This window comes from Linepithema humile, chromosome 1, assembly GCF_040581485.1.
Source record: "Linepithema humile isolate Giens D197 chromosome 1, Lhum_UNIL_v1.0, whole genome shotgun sequence".
Classification (NCBI taxonomy): domain Eukaryota; kingdom Metazoa; phylum Arthropoda; class Insecta; order Hymenoptera; family Formicidae; genus Linepithema; species Linepithema humile.
This window is the reverse complement of record NC_090128.1, coordinates 27506803-27530450: the sequence shown is the minus strand read 5'-3', so window position 1 is coordinate 27530450 and position 23648 is coordinate 27506803. Positions and strand designations below refer to the sequence as shown.

Genomic DNA, 23648 nt, shown 5'->3' with positions numbered 1-23648 from the left:
CATACTATTTCGCAGAAATTACTGCACCGATAACAGACTTTTATCGTCTTTTATGCAAAGATTTTAAAAATAAGTTTAAAAAAAAATTGCTCATCGACAGACAGATTTCTAATCTTGTTTACAGTTTCAAACAACTTAAAAAAGTTTCATTTATTATTCATATTAATGGCAGAAAATTTGTAGTCGATAGAAAGAGAATATGTTCGTATTTTTGCATTGCAAATTTTACATTGTGCGCAATAAGCATATTAAAAAATTATTAAACAATAATCACTCACCTTGGATCTCGTAGATGAGCAGCATTATCTCCCTCGACGGATCGTCTGATGCTTGATCGTCGATGCTGATGCTCGTTCCTTGATGCACTGACAATATACACATTTTTCTCGTTCACACTCCCGAATAACACGAAACGCGCAGAATAAAATGATACAAGAGATACACTTTTTGATCCGACTAAAGCGACCGACATCGATTAAGCGATAATTACGATCAAGCGGGTTAATTAATACACTAAGAACAATCGCCCGTAAACTTCTCGACACTCCCGACTTATCGCGCACAACGCGTCCTCGGTACACTTCCAAACAATGCAAAATACATATATAAAATTTTTCAATTTAAAACAGCAATCCGACGATACACGATCGACATCGATCACGAACATCGAAAATCACGATTGAGCGGATTAATACGAACAAACTGAAACAATATCCGGTAGATTCATTCGGTACTTTCGATTTATTATACGCGACGCGCTCTCAGCGCAAAAACTCGCAGAGCAAAGTTGCCGCATCATAGTCAATCCGCGCGAATAACCTATAAAAATCTCGTAGGCAAACGCAATCACTTATCTCATTCGATTCCCCACAGCGGTGGTTCCTCCACTCGACGTTTCTCGTTGTTCTTCGATATTTCCGATGCTGAACGGCAATCATGATGCTCGCAAAATGTATAAAATGCTGCAAAATAAGCGAAACAAATGAAAAAGTGAAACAAAGCTTTTTACAACGCACGATACAACGAGCGTCGATTGTGAATATTAAAAGTGATTAATCGCGCTTACGTAAATCAATTAATATACTGAGACAATCGCACATCGCTAGATTCGATACTCTTACTACTTGTTTGTACCGTGGAATCCAGAACAGAAAAGAGAACACAGCGACCGTAATTCGACTTTGACTTTGCGACGCGCTTGAACTAGTCAAGGCTTTCGGAATTTAGTCTCAAAGTCATTGCAGTTAACTTCGTGCGCCCATGGGACGCAGTAACATTCTCTAGCGGCAACATTCTCTACTAGCATATCTAACAGCATCTATCTATCTAGCACTATCTATCTAGCATAAATCTAGTAATAAAATTATTTGTATTGTCAATTATTTCAGATTAGGCTTGTTATGAAAAATATATAACATGTTTGAAAAGAACGACATAAGAATCAACGAATGTTTTGTTTAGATATATTTAGACATATTAGAAATTACGATATATATTTCTCAAATTAGCGTCTAATATAAGAATTACGCGCAGAAAATAATATAAATCTAAGACAAAATCTTTCACAATTTCCAGAATTTAAGCAATATCGCTTGATAACTTGTCTAGAATTTTAAAGTTGTGAATTAATTTATAAGAAATTATACAGTGTCCCATGGGAAATTGCTGAAACTAATTAGCTGTCAGATTTAAACGCACATAGGGAACAAGAAAAATAAAATATCTTCTAACAGAGGGCATTTTGCAGTTTTATTTACATAACCAACAAACTAAAGATAATATTTTACGTTCAGCAACTTCTCATGGGACACTCTGCAAGACATAACCTATGATCACAGAATTGATAACCTATACATTACTTGTTATCCATTTCATCGTTTAACAAATTAAATCCCTGTTAATGATCTCGTACATCAAATGTGCATTTGTACATATAACACGAGTGAACAGTATGTTGTTGAATGGATTATGCATCTATATGTTCTTGTTGCAGGGAATCTGTTCGTGATAGCAGCTATTCTGTTGGAGCGAAATTTGCAATCCGTGGCAAATTACTTAATCGTCAGTTTGGCTGTCGCGGATCTTATGGTCGCTTGTCTCGTTATGCCTCTCGGAGCTGTTTATGAGGTATGTGCAATAACTTACCAAACTATTAAAAAATCTGCAGATTATTGCCGTGCCATCCGCCCGCGCCGCAAATGAGTTGTACCACATATGTGAAGTTGTCGCGCATGAATAAAATTGTCCCGCGTAAAATTCTTGGCGCTGCATATGCGAGAATATGAATACATACGATATTTGTAAAAACGAGATATGCATTGAAAAAGATATTTATCTATCTCAATCAACGCTATCGATGTAATAACTATCATTTCAACGCAAAAATGGTAAAAATCCCGAAATATCGCACATACCTTGTATATCTCGTCTATCTCTACAAAATTGCAATGTAAAATTGTAATAAAATATAGAATATTAATTTTTGAAAATTAATGGGCTAGAAATGTTAAATTTTCTATTGAAAATCTGTTTAAGATATTTTCGGTGAAAATGTCATATCTATAATATATTGAAATATACAGTATTAATTTTACTACACACAAACGGCACTCGCGAGATAAAACTTTTACGAGTTTTTCGATGGAACAGTCAAGAGAGTCCTGGCCATTCTTTTCGCACATAGAGTATCACTCTCTTTTCACGTGTTACACTTTCATTGTTAAACTTTCATCTATGGTCCGTTGCGGCTATTCACAACTTTATAACATCCGTAAGAAATTGCACACATTCATACCCGTTTCTTCTACGGCTTTGCGCGCACATTGTGTTTTGGTAAATTGCCATGTGGAGAAACGGCACGCGCATTCCTCGAGAATTTGGCATTTAAACGCTAAATTCTTTCATTTTAAAAAGTTTGCTAATTATGTATTTTACATTGACCGTGACGTCGGCAAAAAATTCTGAGAACTAGCCAAGCGCGATGCATCAACTGCAGTAATTTATTATGTTCAAGCTCCACAAATTTTCACCTAAAATTCCAGTAGTATAAATAACTGCAAAAAAATATGAATTATATATATCTTCAGAAAATAGGAATTATAGAAAAAAATTTAACAAGGATTTATTAATACTGGAGAAATTCCTAAAAATTGCAGTGGAATTTATAATCGATTGCGTGTAATAATCACGATGAGATTTGTGGTAAAGTCTATTTTATTGTATATCACGTATAAATATTCAATGCATAAATATTCAGCGCATAAATATTCAACATTATAGTTCGGTATTCAGGAAAATATACGCAAAATTTTAATGGATATTTTACTACCGGTCTTAGAATTTTATCTCGATCGCGATACATACATTTCACGCGTATCATAATCTTAAAATTACATCACACCATAATGTCGCGCGATTGTGATCTCTCTGACACCTTTAAAAGCTAAACCAGTTTTCTATACCAAGATATCTCTTTCTGTGTACCGAGCGCAAACGCAAGCGATGGAGAACGTTACACATATACATATTCAACAATTAAGGTGCGAGTACACAGAGAGATAACAAGCGATATAGCGTATGTACATACGAATGATTAGCTTTCGATTCTCTATCGAAGCTCGCTGTGTTTTGCGCCGGTACATTTATACTTAATAAACGCTGGTAAATAAACAGAAACTGCAACGTAATGGGAATAACACAAGCATTAATTACCGAGGCGCTTCGCTTTCCGACGCGTTATCTCCGCCGTTATTATATTAACAAAGATTTCATCGGAAATTGCTCCGAGAGATAATACGCCCGAGAGTGATCATTTCAACATATCTCCGTTTTTATACGCGTTCCGCTTTTTTGAAATATGGCAGGACTGCTAAATGTCAAGATTACACGCGGAAATCCGCATCGATGATGCGGATTTGATTACAATCGCAATCGATGTACAAAAAAAAAAGCCCTTTTGTGCTTGCGCGCGCTTTTTCGCGCTACGATACATCCATTTAACTTGATTACGCCCATTAGCAGCCATCACTAGCTCTCCGCGAAATCTTTTCGCCAACATTTATTCTTATTTAGATCCCCGTTTCCTTAACGCTGCCTCTCACATCTCGCCTTGCCTTTTACGTGCTTCTATACGTATCTTATCTCAGCACTTTTTTCCCCTTTATTCTACTTTTTCTTCATATTATATTTCCACACCCTCGCTATATTTTCCGACGTGCACCTGCGATTCTTCCTTCTCGCTTTTTGCAGTCTTCAACGCAGGACTTTCTCCCTCTCTCTTCCTGTCTTTCTATCTCGTCCCTTAAGTCTGCCTTTTCGCTGTTGTTGGCGTATCAATATCTCTTACGCGTTACCGCTTAATGGTGCAATTCTATTTCGATCGCTATTCAGGCAACGGCAGACACATTAGCGATTTTTACTGCCGTATACTAAATTTCTGAGACGCGCACATCCATCCTCTTACCACAGACACATAGAAATTTATACGTCTGCTGTTTAATTCGAACAGCATTGATGGATGTCCGCTTTACAACCGCCCGTTTCGCCTAGCGTTTATCGGCGGACATCAGAAACGCGGCACGCAAACGACTTCATTAACTGCGCGTACACACGCGACGTTTGATTATAGACCCTTGGGCACTCCAGAAAATACCCGATATAAAAAGAATGGCTAAGAAGCAATGAAATTTGCGTTTATGCTTGTTCGCTATTTTTAATAATGGAAAAGCGATTTTTCTTCTATTAAAAAGTGATTAAAAGTAAAGGTAATAATGTGACTTAAATTGTTATTTTCATTTTTTTTTATTTTTGTGACACTATTATATATGCTCTGATTTAAATACAGTTATTGATTTAATCGAAAAGTTGTTAGAATCAAAATATGTAATAAATAACTTTTAAAATATAATAAAATGAATAAAAGCTCACACATAATCAGTTTTACATAAATCGTATTGCTATCTCTTATCGCGAATTTCCAACGTTAAAACCGCTCCTCTATTGACCTCCGTGCAATTGATACTATTTTTGAGAGGTGTTTATATTTCCGACGAGATAGATGCGACTCATCAACTTCCGGAATGTTCTGATCTCAAAGTATAAAGGAACGGATGTCTATGGGCGAAGGAGCCGGCGCGCTGAAAGGAGGACAAGGGACGATTGGCTTTCGAAGATAGATTCCAATACCATGAATGGACTTTTAAGCAGGCATGCATCAGTTCCCTTCTCTCCGCTCTCTCGCTGACACTTCTACAACATCACTCTTATCGACTATCTTCCCATGCTCTCCGTTGTCCCTCGGTCGACCATGGCTTAGCTCGGATGTTTTCCCTTTCGACCCTCGTTCCGTATTTTCTCGTGCTCCCTACTGCGCGGAAAATTGTCGCGCCAAACTATGTGCAATCCTTAACATACTAATCAACCGCACACGACTCCTGTTTCAGCGTGAAGAAAAATAAATTCCATTTACGTAGTAATTTGTACGTCCTTAAAGATATCGATTGCAAAATAAAACAGTATTTTTTAAAAAAATCATGTAAAAAAATCGACAAAAAAATAAATAAATTAAGACACAGATTTTTTAAAATTAGTTAATTAAATTTTTTTCATATTCTTTATTATTATATAATGATTAAAAAGTTTTTTTTTTTTTAATATATCTTTACTATTTTAATCGTAGAAGTAACGATGGCTATATTTATCGGTGCATCTATCTTATTCTAAGAGATTTCGATGTACAATTTGCATGTACAAGTTTGCGGCCGCATCGATTTCTCACTTGCGCTCGCACGCCGCGCTAAGCTCACGCTCTATGATAGATAATTCTGTTTATTGCAGATAAACTCGGCATGGTCCCTCGGTCCGGAGCTCTGCGACATGTGGACCAGCAGCGACGTTCTATGTTGCACAGCCTCGATATTGCATCTGGTGGCTATCGCGGTCGACAGATATTGGGCAGTCACCGATATCAATTATATACAGGTTAATTAACGCCGTTGCGGTTATCGAGAGGAAGTCGGAAATTGTGCAGAATACGATGCGAACGATGACAGTCTTCGTTATCCGCTGCCATCGACACTGCACTAGTCATATAGGGCGAAATAGAAAAGGGCCGCGTGGGAGTTGACGCGAGCGTGATCGCGCGAACTGCATGTCGATCTCCTTGAATAGCCAAGAGACTGACGCGACGAAATGTCATTTTATCAATTCGGAAATAATATACATAGAGTCTGAACAGAATCTGACACGTCACACTTGCAGCGCGAGTCTATCACAATACTTCGCAGAGAACGTTGTGTTTGTTAATTCTCTCTAAAAAATTTATGCTATTAATCTACATTAATTCCTGGAGATTACACTTTTTTTAATCTTATTGTATTTTCAGAGAGATATTTTTTATTTCAAAATTGCATATTTGTTTTGTCCATCTCTGTATGGAGAATGAAATAAAAGTCCCATCTGATACACTCAAGCATCTCCGAGATAAATATTTCAATATATGTCGATTTGCATATTCATTACGAGTTAAAGTGAAATTGCTCGTAAATTTTGGTCGAAAATTGTGGGAAAGCAAATAGCGTCCTCTCATGCACGCGTACTAATATAACAAGAATTACAGGGAACACTGCTCATGAAGTATGAAAAAGGGTAAATCGTAAAATAAAAACGGTCAGAATTTTCCGTTCATAAATATAGTCTAATCCGAATGAGACGAGTATGTAATATTCTCTGCGTGTGCCCTTCTCTCTCTCCTTCGGGTAAAGCTTAGAGTTAGTTCGAAATTAGCTTAAAGCTCGATAAGCTGCGCAACGACCAGCTAGCCCGGTCAAACTTAACGGCTAACTTGCACTTCCCAACTGATAGAAAGAGGCGTGTATTGGTCCCTTAAGTGCCGAGTCGATTACGTTATAAATAATGGAACGGGTGAGAAATTAGCTTGAATCGTGCCTGCTAAGAAGATATACAGATAGAGCAGGGCCGCAATTTTCCCGGATAGGCGGGCTAATATGCTCCTGCCCCCCCCCTCTCTCTCTCTCTCTTGAAAAAAAATTAGGTTTACTAGCGGATTTAATTAAAAGTTTAATTTTTTGGTAGAACTAAATCTCACAACGTATTTTAATTTAAAAGTATAAGATACAGCTGTGATGACAAAATTTTGTAATTAAATAATTATTTAGGCATTATACACGGTTCAAATACGCACAGGAGATAAATAAATGAAATCGTAGCAAGTATTTAAACATCTAATAAAATTAATGCAACGCAAAAGCAGAAGAAAGTAAACGTTAAGTATTTTAAAGTAATAAAATGACAGCAGATGTTAAAGACTGCTCTTCTATTTTAAGGCGAGGAATCCAAGAAGAATCGGCATGCTGATCGTCGCCGTGTGGATAATGTCCTTAGGAATCTCATTAGCGCCTCAACTCGGATGGAAGGATCCTGATTATTTGACTCGCATAGGCAACGGGACGTGTATCGTGTCGCAGGATCCCTCATATCAGGTGAGCGCTTCCGGAGAATTGCGAGCAGATCCGAAATGCCAGATTATATTCGAGACTGGGAATTGCGCCCGCGGACTCTCGATGGAATTGCTGGGGAAAGTGTTGACGCGTTGAGAAACGCTACGATAAATTTTAATGTTTAAGCTTTTAATCACATGTAGTAGAAATGCAAGAATATCTTTATAAAAATAGAAATATAAAAATATCTAAAAGCAGATATATATTTTCTTTTTTTGTCGTGATAAGTGTTGCATTTAGAGCTAGAAAAACTATAAATTTTGTGTATACCGGTGTGTGTGTGTGTGTGTGTGTGTATGCGTGTGTGTGTATCGCCTTATCATAAAAAAATATAATAAATTTCCTTGCAGATCTTCGCAACTTGCGCGACGTTTTATGTTCCGCTTTTAGCCATCCTATTCTTATATTGGAAAATATTCCAAGCGGCACGGAAGAGGATCAGAAGAAGGCCCGGCACCATCGTTCAGCCACCGCGTGAACGAAGAGGCATCCTCAGGCTGGTCACGAGAAGGTTGTACTTTCTTGGTTTTTCCTCTGAGTTTTTATCACGAGAACAGAACCTCATTTTATGTTTCGCATAATAATCAGACGTGTCATCTTTTATAGTTGCAATAAAGCTTGAAGGGCTCGTGGGATAATAACGCACTAAGTCACGTAAAGGAAATCCCGCAGGCGAGCTACTAACAAATGAATTCTTCACGAGATTAAGTCTATTTCGTATATTGCCAAGGTCGCTGGATCTTTTTATAAGAATCGTGAATTAATTTGTAAACAAATACTCTTAGTGCGCAGTTTTTTTTATCTTAAATGACTCAGCGTATCACTGTTCTAAATTTTCATCTCAATGATGAGTGCAGGTCTTTACTGCGAGAATAAAGGTATGAATTTACCTGTTGATCGTTCTGTCACAAAAAAGATCTTATCGCTTAAAAATTGCATATCTCATATTGAGTTCTGTCGCCTCTAAAATAGATTGCGTTTGGTGTTATAAGTATTGGTCTGCTATAATCCATGTCTAATTAAATTTTAATTAACATCATATAACTCTTAGTTTAATTTGCGTCGAAACAATACTATTATAATTTATTTATTTAGGTACTTATTTATCTTTTAATAACTAATTTCGCATTTTTCTACTATTTCTATGCATCCCTATTTTTTATATCACAATTACGTTAAATTAATTGGAAAATAATTTCTCTATCTACTTATTTTGCTTCAAAATTTCTGAAAAATAATTTGAAAAATTATTTTCTCATATCTTACACTCAATACTCTCGTATTTCAGCATAATTTGATATATCCTCTGTAACTATATTAGAAATATCATATCCTATAAAGTATCAAGAGAAACGGATATATGACTTCATACATATAGCCGTCTTTTCATCTAACATCGCTTTTACGACGCTCTCTCTCTCTCTTGACGGCCTTTCATAAAATTTCTTAATATCGTTCCGCCTCACTATATGTCTTAGCTGTCACTATTATTTTCGCGATAACGAGCAGGACAAACTTATCTCTCCCTTGACCGGCGTAATTCTGATTTATCTGGCCGTAGGCCGCGCGAGGAATCCACGGCGTTCACCATCACAAGATCCACGCCGGATCACTCGTCCATCTCGCCGGAGAAGTCGTCGTCGTACAACGGCGCGAACGTCACGCCGTCAACGACGGTGACGCCGACAGCAGTCTCGACGACGACCACGACGACGACGACGACGCTGACGAATCCGACCAACACAAACCAGCAGCAGCAGCCGGTGGTGAAGTGCCCGAAGCGCACACGTGAGACGATTGAGTCGAAGCGCGAGCGCAAGGCGGCCAAAACCCTGGCGATCATCACCGGTGCCTTCGTCTTCTGCTGGCTGCCGTTCTTCGTGTGTGCCCTGTTTCAGGCCCTATTCCCACCCTGGATGCCACCCGACCTCTTGTCCAGTGTGTTCCTGTGGCTCGGATACTTCAACAGCACTCTTAACCCCGTGATTTACACTGTGTTCTCGCCGGAGTTTCGGCAGGCATTCAAAAGGATGCTGTGCGGTGGTACGCGGGGACTTCGCTGACAGTGGATTTAATTCTTTTGCTGCGTGCGGGCGGCCGAATAAAAAGGATATGTGAAAACTTGTACATATATACGTACATACACATATATATACGGCGTTTTCTTCTGTGTTGTGCGGTATCTAGATGCTCAAATCTAGATATTAGTGTACTAAATACACAATCGCTCACGGTTACACTCTTACATACCTAGATGCGATATTGAAATCGACAATTAATGTTATACTTATTTTTAAATGCTTCTGTAGACGCGATTCTCAAAAAAAATTTGACGAGTATCTCAATTTCTGACACAATTGTATCTCTTATATTCTGTTTTGTTAATTCGTTCTGTACGTTTTTACTAATAATACGACATCTTTCTCAATTTTAGGATATTTTTGTTTGCCACGTCAAACATTTTTGCATTTAGATCGATTCTATCAGCATCTAGACACAATGAACGGTATCCAACACAACATTGCTTCTTCCTTTTACAGCTATTTCGAGGTAATCAAGCCGCGCGTCGTTACTCTCATAGGCACTTTTAACGAGCTCGTTTCCGTAAACATCAGTTAAAGTTAACTGCAATGTTACTAACAGTTGACGTTAATTAGGGTTAACATTAACAGACGTCAATGGTAACGATCCTATGTAGAATATTTTTGCGAAACGCTTCCCTGGGACGTTAAAAAATCAAACAAAAGATAATGGGCGCAACATTACTCGCGATTTTGTTCGAACGGGCGCGAATGTATCGCCATGTGGTATAAATACTCAAATTCGCAAAATTAAATTCGAAATGGAAGTCGGGCCACTTTTTAACACATAAACTGACCGACACGCGCGTAACTTAGTGAGAGTTTTTACTGCTCAAGGAACGTAAGTTTAAGCTATGATCATAATTTTTTTTATCGTGATATAAAAGTAAATAAATAAAAAATCATATAAGTACCTAAATGACACAAGTACCTAATTCATGATTTCTAATATTTTATTTAAACAAGACGCAAAAATACTCAAGTATTAAAGATTGTGATTTAGCATCAATAGTACTTAGCCATTCGTATAATGTATATATAATAGATATAAAACAAATAAGCGAGTGAAAATGAATCTCATATCTTGTCGTCTCGTGGAGATTCCTTGAAATACGCTCTGATGAAGAAATCGCGAGGGTTGCTTGCTGCGAGATGTATGTAATTGTACATACAGTATTACGTAAGCGCGCGATAATGCTTAGCAATCGTACTTCCGAGCATTATTGTTACAATAGCTATATATAAAAAGTTTTCAATCTTGGCTGGTCTCCAAAGTACATACGTAATAACAAATCTAAGTGTACATTAACTAAAAAGCGACGAAGCGAATATGTTACGAGTAAACTATATGGCGCGACGGGTTCCCGCAAATCGGTCGCGATTGTGTATAAATAAAACTTCCCACGTTTGAATAAAAACGCAACCTCAAGCTCGACTCGTGCTAGGTACATCTTACGCTTTTTAACTTGGTTCAAAGTTAAAAGTACTTGGAGAAAATTTCCCAAGTGTAAAAGATTCTCTCCGCCTTATGAAGATTTGCTTACGCAACTTTTCTCATACGAAGTTTTTTAATAAAGAATAAATAAGATGTCCACCGCAAGCAACAGAATTGAATAGAAAGGTTGGAATGGGATTTCAAGGAAATTTATTTTTACGAACAGTAAATTACGCGAACGCTTCATGTAAAATAAATAATAAGCATAAATGACAATGAATAATTATAATATATTCGTCACGCCGTGAAATGTCGGTTTAAGCGGTTTAAGCTCATATCATGGATAGATATAATCTTAGAATTGAAAAACGATTTCACATAAAATTGTTTTTCTACTAAGAAAAGTTAAATAATATTCGGAAATATAACTTTAGCCTTGCCATTCAATTCTGCGTCTTATAGCGAACGTAAGCTACTGAATTTACGTGCGTAGTAATAACGTAACATCCATACTATAATATTGCTACGTAATACGGCGGATGATATTTAATTTCCAGAGCAACGACTGATCGAAAATCTATGTTCACACATTGAATGAATAGGAATTGTGAGAAATGATTATTTTCTTTCGCAAAGTTTATTTCTAAATGTCGAATACAAGTGCACATGCATTTATTTCGTTTCTACGTCTACTATTTAGGCTCGCTATTTAGAGATAAATATAGTTATAGACTAATTATAATAATGTATTAGGCAGATTGTGATAAACGGCGACAATAGTTTTCTCTTCGTCAGAAATAATAAGATTTTATCTTATCAAATTGATTTTCAGACGTAAGAAAATACGAAATAAGACTTACTTCAAAAATAGAGCTGTTATTTCGAAAGCTATATATAAAAAGATATTTAAAATAAGTTTTATTGGTACTCTCTGATAAACTTAAAATAATTTTAATAATTGTTAACGTATAATAAATATCTTTTATCGAAATGTTATTTGTTACATTGTTAAAATACTATGCACAGAAAATATAAAAAGTTAAAGTTAATAAGTTATCTATATCAAGATGTAAATTTAATTAATTTCTGGATAAATTCTTCTTGTTTCTGATGACATTGTTGCTGGAATAATGACGGCAATATCGAATACGCTTGCGCTATCTAATTATGTCACTAATCGTCGTTTTACTCACACGACATGACTAATAAAATATAACATTTTGTTCACGTTTATTTTTTACGTATCTCGAAGCAAAAGATTAACAAAGCGTTGTCTGCCGAACATTTTCAGCAATTCCCAGCAAAGATGGAAAATTATTCGCATGAATAGCACAAGCTCAAGTAACAGTAAAAACAAAATTGATCGTGTGAATATTTATTACAAATAATGAATTTGTTGCAAAAGTAAATAAAAATAAATTTTTTTATTTAACAAATGTGATTTTGCAGATCTGAAAGTATCAGTTACAGGTTCGAGAATGCTTCATAATCAGCTAAAGGAAGTCGATAATGCTGAACTCGGTTAATGAACAAACAATGTTTGATGTGGTTAGCACTCATTAATAACGTTCTGTCAAAGTGCCACAACAAAATTGATCCGAAGCAATTTGCGTTTGTGATGATACAGAATAAGCTACGTGCGGCAAAATGTTCAGTGGATAACAGGATATCGCGGGTTGATTATGTAACGCTTGTAAATCAACAAACAATCGCATCAACGATCGTACAGTAACACCTTCCCGCAAATATTCGTGTAAGCGATGCAGGTAGACGCTGATAAAATGATGAGCGGGTTGAAACGAGAACGTGTTCGCAGAGGAGCAACGGAAAAAACGGATGAGATAGTCGACGAAATAAATATTATCCTGCGAATTAAATCAAAGACCGCAAAATCATCCAGACGGTGACTCGTTGACATAAATGCCAGGTATGTTCACTTGAAACTTTTACGGAAGCATCGAATAACGAAGAAGAGAGGAGAAAAGGAAGCGAGAAAGAATAGATAGAGAGAGGAAAGGTTGAGAAATGTATTTACAACGATGCTTCATGTGTATATATCTTTGCAATCGTAAAGTGAAATAAATGACGGAAAAGTTTGAAGAAATCTGCTTGAATGGTACGTCTCATATATTTACAGCGTCCACCATGTCAGTTTCGTGCTTTATTTCGAATTGTCGTAAAAGTAATTTCTAGTGTCTCACTTTTTCCCGTTTCGTTATCCACTTGTCGTCCAACTTTTTCGATTATCATCTATCATTTATAAAGTATCTTTCCAACTCCTATGTAAAAGACACCCGAGCGACGTTTGAAAAATTGAAATCCATCCTTATTCATATCACATTTCGCCCAAAAACATAGCCGTTCTCAGCGCAAGATGACACACGCTATTTTTGTCTTAAACAAATAAATTATCAATTGCATTCAGCGTGAAATGTGAAGTATAAAAGTATTCAGAACTTCTTCTACGCACATCTACGCGAAGTCTTCGAAACATTTGCATTTGTGAGTGAGATGTTGCGTTTGAGATTTACCACAAGAATCAACCTGACACATGATACGCGACACATTAACGATACCACACGATCGATATTATATCCCACAGTTCTACGATAATACTCCACAGGATCGTCTGTGTGTTACGGTTGCAATACGAGTTAATGTGTTACGCTGCGACATCGAGATTGCTATGGAATATCTGCTAACGCAATTATAAGGTTCCAAATTACGAAGGGCTAGTATTTCATCGCGCCCCACTGCATACTAACGCAAACACGTACTGCAACTAAAACGTTGAAATGCATTCCTCCGAATATTAATGTGCCTCATTTACTTATCGCGTGGCGCCGCGTCTTCTTATCGTGCAACAAAATGTTACGAAGCCGGATGATGTTTCAGTACCAGATTCCTTGATATACAACTCGCTGTATGAAAGCCATAAGAAACAGTAAAGTCTCTCTTTCTACTTTATTCTTTATTGCATTAAATTGCAATTTTTATTCCATTTAATTAAGATAAAAGTTATCTTAAATTAAATTAATTACGTTGAATTAAATTCAATGAAGAGAAAATGTCTTGAACTTTCTGTGTATAAAAATAATACGATTAAAATAAAATGACTAAATATTTAATTAATATATTTTTATCTTTTTAGATGTTATGAAAATTATTTGATAGATGATGTGTATTTGTGAAGAAATCAGCTATTTACGTTAAATCTAGTACGTTAAATCTGGCACTTCTGCTTCACCTAAGAATCTTTCAAGAAATTGTACGCCGAATAGGATAGTTTGAGAATCTGCAGAAAAGATAATTTACCTATTAAATTGTTTACCAGTACTTTTATAACTTTAATCTTGTTTAATTTCGAATACTAACGCTCATAAAAGATTCAAGGGTTAACGTAACCACATAACCACTCGACATTTTAACAGGTTTACTGGCACGCATCATTATTATCAAAAGATCTTTCATTACTCGGACCTTTAACGTGGTCCAATCCATCTCATAAACAGCATTACCAATGTCGATACTCTATGAGAAATTCATTAGAATGATGAGTAACGCAAATTTATATATTTCTAATTAACGATTTCTACATGATGTTACTTTCAGAAACTTTTTGGTTGTTAAATATTTATTATTTAATATTCAAACTCAATATTTATTAAGCAAATTATTCAGATAAAAAGTATTTTATGAATTAACAAGTAATACATATATATATATATATATATATATATATATATATAATAATTTTTACATGCATTAAACATGCATTAATCAAGAATTAATTAATAGCTTTATTTCTTCATGTTTGAAAAAGTAAACAAACAAGCATGAACGCAATTATATTCCATATGTACAAATAATTTAAAAATGCCAATAGATTTCTACCTTTAATGTAACCTCGTTGCCATACCAACAATAAAGATATATCTGCATGAGCATGGCGCACAGGTAAGAAGAGAGATACGCAAAATCGAGCGTAAATAACGACGTCATTGTGGATAGCTTGTAGACGATCATACAGAGAACGAGGGAACTGATGGAGAATTGGATGAACATCATCAACATAAAGACCGCATTTACGGTGTGCGCAAATCTACAGTTACGTGAGCACTGTTAATTGCTTCTACAAATTGCATAGCTTATTTTGCATAAGGTCAAGTAATCTAATTAAGGCTAATGAATAAATCGAATAGTATTTGGCATTTAAATAATAAATGTAATTGATACAAATTGTAAAAAAAATAACTGAAAAATTACAGTTTGATTATCAGAGAATGATTATCTTGTTTTATTTATTCTAAAATCTAAATTATTCGACTCAACTCTGCCATTAAATTTAATAACATATTACATAAATTTAATAATTTAATTATAAATTTAATAATATCGTCTTAAAAGACTATAAGTGCAAAATCAAGCACTTTAATTCGATTAATTCGGATTAATGTTGTAGGATCGATATATATGAATCGATGAATCAAGTTTCTTATTGCTATCTTTTTTAATATAAAAATACTCACTTGTAAACGTAAAGATGATGATGTATCAAATCACGAATGAGCATTCTCTCGCGTGTCATCAGATCCTTGTCCGATTTACTGTTCTTTTCAGCTTCCGTCAGCAATGTCGGCAATGCATGAGTGCGATAGGACAAAATTTCGAATTGAGCGCAGGTCTGAATCATCATGCCGGAAATTAGCGTCTCATGTGCAACACTGGAATTGGCGCACAACGTCAAGGCTACGCATTGATATATCAACATAGGTAAGAAGGCATACATCGGTGTTATATCGAAGGGCGACCAGTTGTACACCGGCAAAGTGCGCGTCTTCAAAAGTATGTAAAACTGCGCAAAAGTCGCAAATATCGCACAGGATACGTTCAAAATCTCGCAGGCGATTGTGACCTGTCTAGCAAATTTAAATTATTTTATAAAATAAATTATATTGTTCTCACACATACACATACACAAATTCATTAAAATTATTTCAAGTATTTGAAAAAAAGTTAATGCATTACTTCGAAATTCATCATTAAGGGGCCTATTATGTAACTTTTAACGATGTCATTATGTACCATTGCGCAGCTATTACATGATACAAAAACCTACACAGTGATACATAACGACATCGTTAAAAGTTACAGAATAGAAAGCTAAGTTTAGTGTATTTATTATATCTTAGTACTTTGCTATTAACAGTCAGTAATTTTTGTTAAACTTATCACTCTCTTTAATAAACTGAATGAATTTAAATCCTGCAAGCAAAATGTGAATGTCATTTACGAATAAAAATTTTATACTTAATAAAGTTTTGTATTTTCTTTTGTATTTTATAGTTACACAATTATCATATACACATTATTTAAAAAAATCAATGCATCTTGCAAGGCGAGTCTTTTCATCCAGATAAACTTTGCAAATGTATATTTAATAAGATGAAGACAGGATCTCAATATCACAGTATAAGATTTATTTAATAAATTATTTAATGAAAATCTGTCTTAAATGTCACGGACTAATATTTTGTAAAGCTGGTATATTTGTAAATATTTTGTAAACCTAGAATTATCCCATACAGCATGCATATCCAAAAGATGTTCAGAGGATGTCCCGAAGATATCGTATCTCTCAAAAATATCTTCAGGATGTCCTCTGAATCTTTTGAATATGCGTGCTGTGTGGGATATTATCAGGATGCGTCAATTTTTCTGATAAACATATACATGTCATAATAAGAGCACATGTAGTGGATAAATACCTGTGAAACGCAAAAAATTCGTTTGATGCATGTCGCTACATCAATTTTTCATCGCGTTATGTTAAAAGTCTGACGGGTGTTCATTTATGAATAAGCGCCCGGAACGCGTGTATGTATACGTGTGACGCGCGTAACTATTACGATTACGGTACCGCGATCGGCTAATCAGCTGATCGGTAGTAATTTTTTGTCTTTATATGTGCTTCGCGACCGTTACGTGCTACCTTTCACTTAGGGCTGCATTTCATTATTCACTGCCAATACTGACAACTGAAAGTTCATGTTATGCATGCTATTGGTTTTCAGCACTGCCAGTTAACGGTGGAACACAGCCTAGATCAATTTTGGAACACAGCCTAGATCAAAACTAATTTTTTGCGATACAGTTGTCACAAATCGATGTAATTGTTAATATCTTTACACAAACAAAATCTTAGCGGATTGAAACAAGTTTCATTTGAAAGCTGAGCAATAGTTTTGATAAATCCAGAAATATTGATCTCACATTATTGATTTACCAGGTATATATCATCGATTATTTAAAAATAAAAAAAAATGAATTAACTCTTTTAGTACCCAAACGACGATCTTCGTACCGAAAGAATTACATAAAGAGAGAAGAGAAAGTTCTCAGGAAAAATATTAGCAACGTTAACAGACTGACAGCAGATTGGCCTAGAATTATATTTTATCAAATTTACTGTCAATCTACCAATCTTGCTAACATTTGGCTTACTGGGTTTACCTTGCGAAAATATCTTCCAGTGAAAGTAAATAATATATAATAAGCATTTTTAAGAAATTACTTTACAAATAAAAGAAATATAAACTTTGTCCAATAAATTAAAACTACATACGTTGAGAGTTAAACAAAATTATTTTTCCATAATTTAATAAATAATTACGTACTTCGCACTTTGGTTAAATTTATTTTGAATCGACATCTCTTTAGAATCTCTGGGAATACAGTTCTTTTTCAGCAGCATCTGGACCAAATCGATGACCTTTCCACGGCGTATAAAGAGATGCACAATCTTGCAGGAGACACCAAAGACTGAGAGGAACAGGTAGCATTTGTCTACGACTTCCTGCAGGCTCGTCGAATACACAACAATATCTGCTATGCCGTACAACACGAATGACTGTAGTAAAACGAACATGAAGACCGAGTAAAGGTTGTATATCCAGTATTTCAACGAATTGGCAGGGAAATGCACTGGCCGCCAGTAACCGGTGTAAGTGAGCAGAGCGAACGATATCGGAAGTATGTGCATCCTTTTGTGGCGACTCCCCACGTCTCGATCTCTATCGCACACACCGAGTACTATTTAATAATAACTTTTCTATCGAAAGAAATTACATCCTTGTCATTACTGTTATTGTAGATAAATACTTTTAGCAAGATAGAAAAATGTTCAGGATATTAAAAGTCGGACTGTCCGTGTAGCGAGAACGCGATCGACAGGGCGACGACAGCAACGATAATTCTAATGTCATATATATTTTTTCCTTTACATATACATTTATCGTCTATCATTTCCCTTTCTCTCAGCACCCTTATAAAGTTTCAACATAGTCTATAATTCATAAACGCGACGTAGGTACACTATTAAAATCCCATTACGTTGACATTACATTCTCCTGCATAATACAACAATTATATCGACGATTACACATGCGATACAGAAAGAATTATTCATCTACAAAGTAGTTTCCATAAATTGTCGCTTGATTATTTACAACAGAAAAAATGGAGGTAAGAAAAATGAAGGTAAAATTTAAAAATTTAAAATAGAAGTAGCAAAGCTATATCGTATAAGTTTCTTTTATGTCACAATAATTCATTCCCATTCGCGCAATCGTCATATTTTTCTGTTTTTAAATAAAGTTGTTTTCTACAGTAGAGAAATAAGATTGGTATCGTTGCAAAATAACAAAAAATTGAATTCAAGTGAGTGACATTTTATTTATACACGGTGTACAAACGAATATGTACAAAATATATTTTAATACTCCATTAGAGAAATAGTATAGAATTCTGTGCTTAGTTGGTTCCGTCTGGACGTGCTCTGCCAGCAACTTTCGGCATCTTTTTGTTCGTCGAGTCTTCTAGCTCTTTAGGCTTATAGTAATGAGGTGCTACTTCCAACAGCCATTTACTTTCAATTTCCGTCACCTGTACAATGTACACATTTTTATCTCAATTTTTCTCAAATTTAAAAAGTAGTTGGAATTTAGACGAAATAGCTACGCTTTTACACGTTCACGTACCTGACGCATGAATTCCTTCGTAGTAAAAACAAGTTCGTGATAAAGGAGCCAGCGTGGAAGTTCTTGAAATAGAGAACTGTTTGGGTGTATCGCGACTGTCTGATTATGCTTTGCGGTTTTGTAATGACCTCCCTTTGACAAACGCGCCACGTGATAGAAATAACCGGCCGTAATTGCCTAAACAAAAACTTTGCGATTATTTTACGAAGAAATTGATAATGTATCAATTTATCACATTTTTTATTTTATTTTTCGCACGTTCAGCATTATATTTTTTAATTTTCAATTTTTTTTTTAATTTTTAAACAATTATTTACAACATTCATATAGTAAAATCTGTTTTACTAAGGAATTAAAATTTTAATCCAAATGGATGCATTACTTTTTATTTATATATGATATACGTGTCAGTTTGTTGTAACATTAACTTACCTTTCTTATATTAATAGTTTCCGCGATTCCTGAGACCAATTCCATCTCTACGCGCTGCATCAAGCCTACCAACTGTTCTCTAACGTCTCTCGCACGTTTCATAGATCTAAGAGCAAAATTACAACAAATATATTTTACGAAACTATTAATATTATGCATTATTAACACACCTGTGTTGTATAAAATTCTCATAGCACCAATGAGTACTGAAATCACTCTGTGCCCATTGATTGTACACGTTGAGGAGAGTCAGATGATCGCCGCCAGGTACATGGAAATTCTTGCGCGCAGCATCCGCATGTATAATTTTATCTTTCGGCCTGTAAAAGATTGCGCCGTTCACTGATAGCATAGCCGCGATAGTCGCCACCTCTTCCGAGCAGCGATACTTCTCGCTAGCTAATAGCATTTTCGCCATCATTGGGTCCAGTGGAAACTCGGCCATTCTACGTCCAAGTTTCGTTAGCTCTCCGCGATGATTCAGTGCGCCTAGCGCGTACAGCTGCTCCAACGCTAAAACCAACGTTTCGTGCGGCGGTGGATCCAAAAAGTCAAAGTGCACCAGATCGTTGATCCCGAGAGCTTTCAAGGTGAGTACTGCATTACCTGCAAACAAAATATTCAAACATGACAAAATTTAAGGAAGGCAAATGTTATTTATAATTTTAATGAGATATTTTTAATTCTCTTACCGAGATTAATCCTTTGAATTTCAGGCACAGTATTATCTTCAAGCTCATGCTGATAGGCCCAAGCTGTGTACAGACGGAAACACTTCCCAGGCGCTACTCTACCCGCACGCCCAGCCCTCTGATTAGCGGACGCTTTACTGATCGGTACGACCATTAAACTTTCCATGCCCGTGCGCGAATTGAAATTGTTCTGCTTCGCAAAGCCGGGATCTAACACGTATACTATGTTGTCTATAGTCAGCGAAGTCTCTGCTATATTAGTTGCAAGTACAACCTTAAAAATAAATAAAAATTTTAATCTCATATAGGAGCAATTTTACAAATTTATTTTGAATTTATTTTGGAAAAATATATTACCTTTCTTGCTCCGAGTGGAGTCGGTTGGAATATTTTCGTTTGCATATCACTCGGTAGATTCGCATAGACGGGTAAAATTAGAAGTTCCGCCAATTTGCTTCCTAATCTTCTGACTCTTTCCTGCAACATCTCCTGACACGTCTCGATCTCGTCCTGTCCTGTGTATAAAAATAATATGTTATTATATTATGTAATAATATTTCAGATATAACCAATACTTACCAGTCAAAAATACTAATATATCACCCGATGGCTGCGTTGCGTGAATTTGAAGAATGGAAACTACACACGCGTCGATGTAATCTGCTTCCGGTGCTTTCGTGTAATAAATATCAACGGGAAAACGGCGACCAGGTATTCTGAATATAGGAGCATCGTCAAAGAATTCGCTGAACTTTGTGGCATCCAACGTAGCCGACGATATCAACAGCTTCAAATCAGGTCGAAACCTTGCGATATCCTTCACCAGGCCAAATAATATGTCGGTATGTAAAGTCCGTTCATGCGCTTCATCAATTATCATTACACTAAAATATACAATAAGAATAACAATTATCATCATAATAAAACATGCCGACATTTATATCATCTAAATGGTTAATTTTCTAGGTTTCGTTGATTGTTATTCATGATAATTTTTAGTTTTTCTGATTAACAATCTTAGTTTTATATTTTCTTTTTAATTTAAAACCAAAGAGGAAAATCTTATTCTTGTGTAGGTGTTCCAATCCTGTTAACTTGATTCTATAAGCAATATACACAAATATACCTGTACGACGCTAAGTCAGGCTCACTAAGAAACTCTCGGTGCAGAGTACCGTCAGTCATATACTTGATACGAGTACGATGCGACGTGCAATCTTCGAAACGAATAGCATAACCGACCTCGTTGCCCAATTTAACAGCCATTTCGTGAGCCACTCTCGCAGCCACCGACATCGCGGCTACTCGCCGCGGCTGCGTGCATCCGATAATCTTACCGTCGTCAGCAAATCCACACTCGTACAGATATTGAGGAATTTGTGTGGTTTTCCCCGAACCTGTTTCACCTTCTATAATCAAAACCTGATATTCAAATGTGACATCTCTTGTATTCTGTAATACTGTTCATTGTCCAGCATTCTAATATCTACTATTTATTTACCTGATGATCTTTGATAGCTCGAATCAGATCATTGCGGAAAGGATAAATAGGCAGACTCTTCTTTGTCTCCTCAATCGTTTGCAAAGTTTTAACATGCGCAGGCGGGCTTTCCTCGCGTTTTTTGTCTTTATCGTGCCCAGGCATACGTAGCGCTTGAACGAATTCTATCTCGTCCTCCATAAGAAGATCATACTCTTGTTGAACTGTAGTAAAGGATTATAAAATTAAAAACAACAAACTATATAAATAGTGATTTTTTTCTAATGATTGAATGCACACCTTTTCTATCTTTAGCACCAAAACGAAAAACAGCTGATGACATCTGATCGGATTCCCATTTGCTTTGCTCTGACTGTGGTGGCTCTTTATCCAGAGTATCAGGTTCTTGTTCTGTCTTGCCTTTTTCCAAAGGCATATGATAACGCTGAATGCGTTCGAGTTCTCTTGCCTTCTCATGTTCCTTTGCTAAATGCAACAGCTGTTTCTTATGAGCTCTCTCACGCTTTTCTCTGTCTGTTAAACTGTAATGAAAACAAATAATGTTAATTAGATGAAAAATTATATTCTAAACATTAATTATATGATTTCTCAATATAATTACACTTCATCCTCAAATAGATATTCGTCATCAACAATATCAGCCTCCAATTCTGCAACTTTGTCCTCTTTACGTTTCTCCAGATATTTTCTACGAGACTCAACTCGCAATTTTGGTACCAGCTTCTCTCTAACATCCGTCTCCATAATCTTGAGTCTCTTCGCTGCTTCAACTGTAGAAAGGGACAAACAATAATAAATTTTCCTTCATATAGTGCTCATAGATATTCTACCTGTAACTCACCAGCTCCGGAACCAGCAGGCATAGCAACCTTGCGTATCTTGCTCTCATCTTTAGCTCGAAGACGACTAGCAAAGCTATCTCTTTCCTTAATATCTTTCTTGCGACGCTCCTCTTCACTATCACTGTCTTCACTCGAAGTCTCTTCCCGCCTATACTTACTCATTTTGGAAGATATTACAGGTTATATTCAAATCTTTTAAAGTAACTTTCTTGAATACGGAAAACGTATTGTTGCAGAAAATATATAACTTTCAATATATTGCGTACAATTAAAAATAAATGTACGGTAAAAAATGAGAAAAATTTGACTTGTACGTCACAATATTAACTTTGTTGTCAACCGCCAGCTGAGATCAGCTGAGATCGAAATGCATACATGCGCGTTTGTGCACATAAAGTGGCGCCATATCGTGGTTCACTATGACAGTTTCTAGACAATTTCAGAAGTACATAATTTTCTACTATAGATAAAATAGTTTAACTATATATTATTGCATAAAAGAGAACAATTTAAAAATTCAATAATTTTGTATTTTTATTTTTTTCTTAAATATAAAATATATAAAAATACAAATATCTATATATAGATAACAATGTTTATAGATTGCACTTACATTTAGATTTAGACGGAAATTTATTTACAATTTGCATTTAAATATATATTATTATTATTTTCCGGAAGCTTGATGAATCCGCAATTTAAATTGATATTAGCAAGAACCATAGTCCTCGCTGTCCCCGTTATCATCTTCCGCATTGTATTCACGGCCTATAACTGTACGCATAATGATAATACAGCTGCAAATGATACATTTTCACGGTTGGCGTGCTTTTGACGACGAAAGGAGAGTTAGTATGAGAGAAAATACAAATGCGCTCGCGTATATATCGATTTTGAACCCGCGATGGCGTCAGGTGTTGCAATAACCAGCTGACGTCGTTACACAAGAGCGTCAAATTTGTAGACAGAATTTAAAAAAGAACCTTCGTGCTTTACTAAGTTACTATTTTATTTTTATTTATTTTATGTTTTAATTTTTTTATTCCAATATTTGCAGTTTTTAATTTTTGCTGACTTCAAATAGCCGTCCTTTTGTTCCCAAATGCACA

At 35.7% G+C, this 23648-nt stretch overlaps 3 protein-coding genes and 1 long non-coding RNA gene across 10 annotated transcripts in view; 2 read left to right on the top strand and 2 right to left on the bottom strand.

Moving 5' to 3' along the window:
- The window catches only part of LOC105674883 (5-hydroxytryptamine receptor-like), a 111673-nt gene extending 99413 nt beyond the window's left edge, over window positions 1-12260 (top strand). For all 6 annotated transcript variants that reach the window (XM_067348899.1, XM_012371537.2, XM_067348895.1 and 3 more), the window contains 5 exons: window positions 1994-2127; window positions 5836-5979; window positions 7344-7499; window positions 7868-8028; window positions 9079-12260. In XM_067348899.1, the coding sequence (XP_067205000.1) occupies window positions 1994-2127; window positions 5836-5979; window positions 7344-7499; window positions 7868-8028; window positions 9079-9580 (1097 nt within the window). In that variant the 3' untranslated portion in view covers window positions 9581-12260. The remainder of the gene's footprint in view (window positions 1-1993; window positions 2128-5835; window positions 5980-7343; window positions 7500-7867; window positions 8029-9078) is intronic.
- LOC105674975 (odorant receptor 46a-like) lies at window positions 11665-18075 on the bottom strand. The gene is made up of 5 exons (XM_067348911.1): window positions 17711-18075; window positions 15563-15952; window positions 14928-15135; window positions 14409-14564; window positions 11665-14328 (listed from the first exon to the last, which is right to left on the bottom strand). Exons 1-5 carry the CDS (start codon window positions 18073-18075, stop codon window positions 14281-14283), a joined length of 1167 nt encoding a protein of 388 aa, XP_067205012.1. The 3' UTR covers window positions 11665-14280.
- Window positions 15951-19218, top strand: LOC136997782 (uncharacterized). The gene is made up of 2 exons (XR_010888425.1): window positions 15951-17322; window positions 17771-19218. It is a non-coding gene; the product is annotated as an uncharacterized lncRNA (long non-coding RNA).
- Window positions 18748-22917, bottom strand: l(2)37Cb (lethal (2) 37Cb). 2 transcript variants are annotated; one of them, XM_067348705.1, is made up of 12 exons: window positions 22539-22917; window positions 22299-22467; window positions 21977-22218; window positions 21698-21900; window positions 21323-21618; window positions 20776-21080; window positions 20554-20711; window positions 20197-20470; window positions 19675-20110; window positions 19505-19610; window positions 19073-19260; window positions 18748-18977 (listed from the first exon to the last, which is right to left on the bottom strand). In XM_067348705.1, the coding sequence occupies exons 1-12, from the start codon at window positions 22699-22701 to the stop codon at window positions 18974-18976; spliced, it is 2544 nt and encodes an 847-aa protein (XP_067204806.1). In that variant the 5' UTR covers window positions 22702-22917; the 3' UTR covers window positions 18748-18973. The 2 variants fall into 2 exon arrangements, with proteins under 2 accessions (XP_067204806.1, XP_012227116.1); XM_012371693.2 differs by having other exon boundaries at window positions 19073-19249; window positions 22539-22914.
- Window positions 22918-23648: the final 731 nt, after the last annotated feature.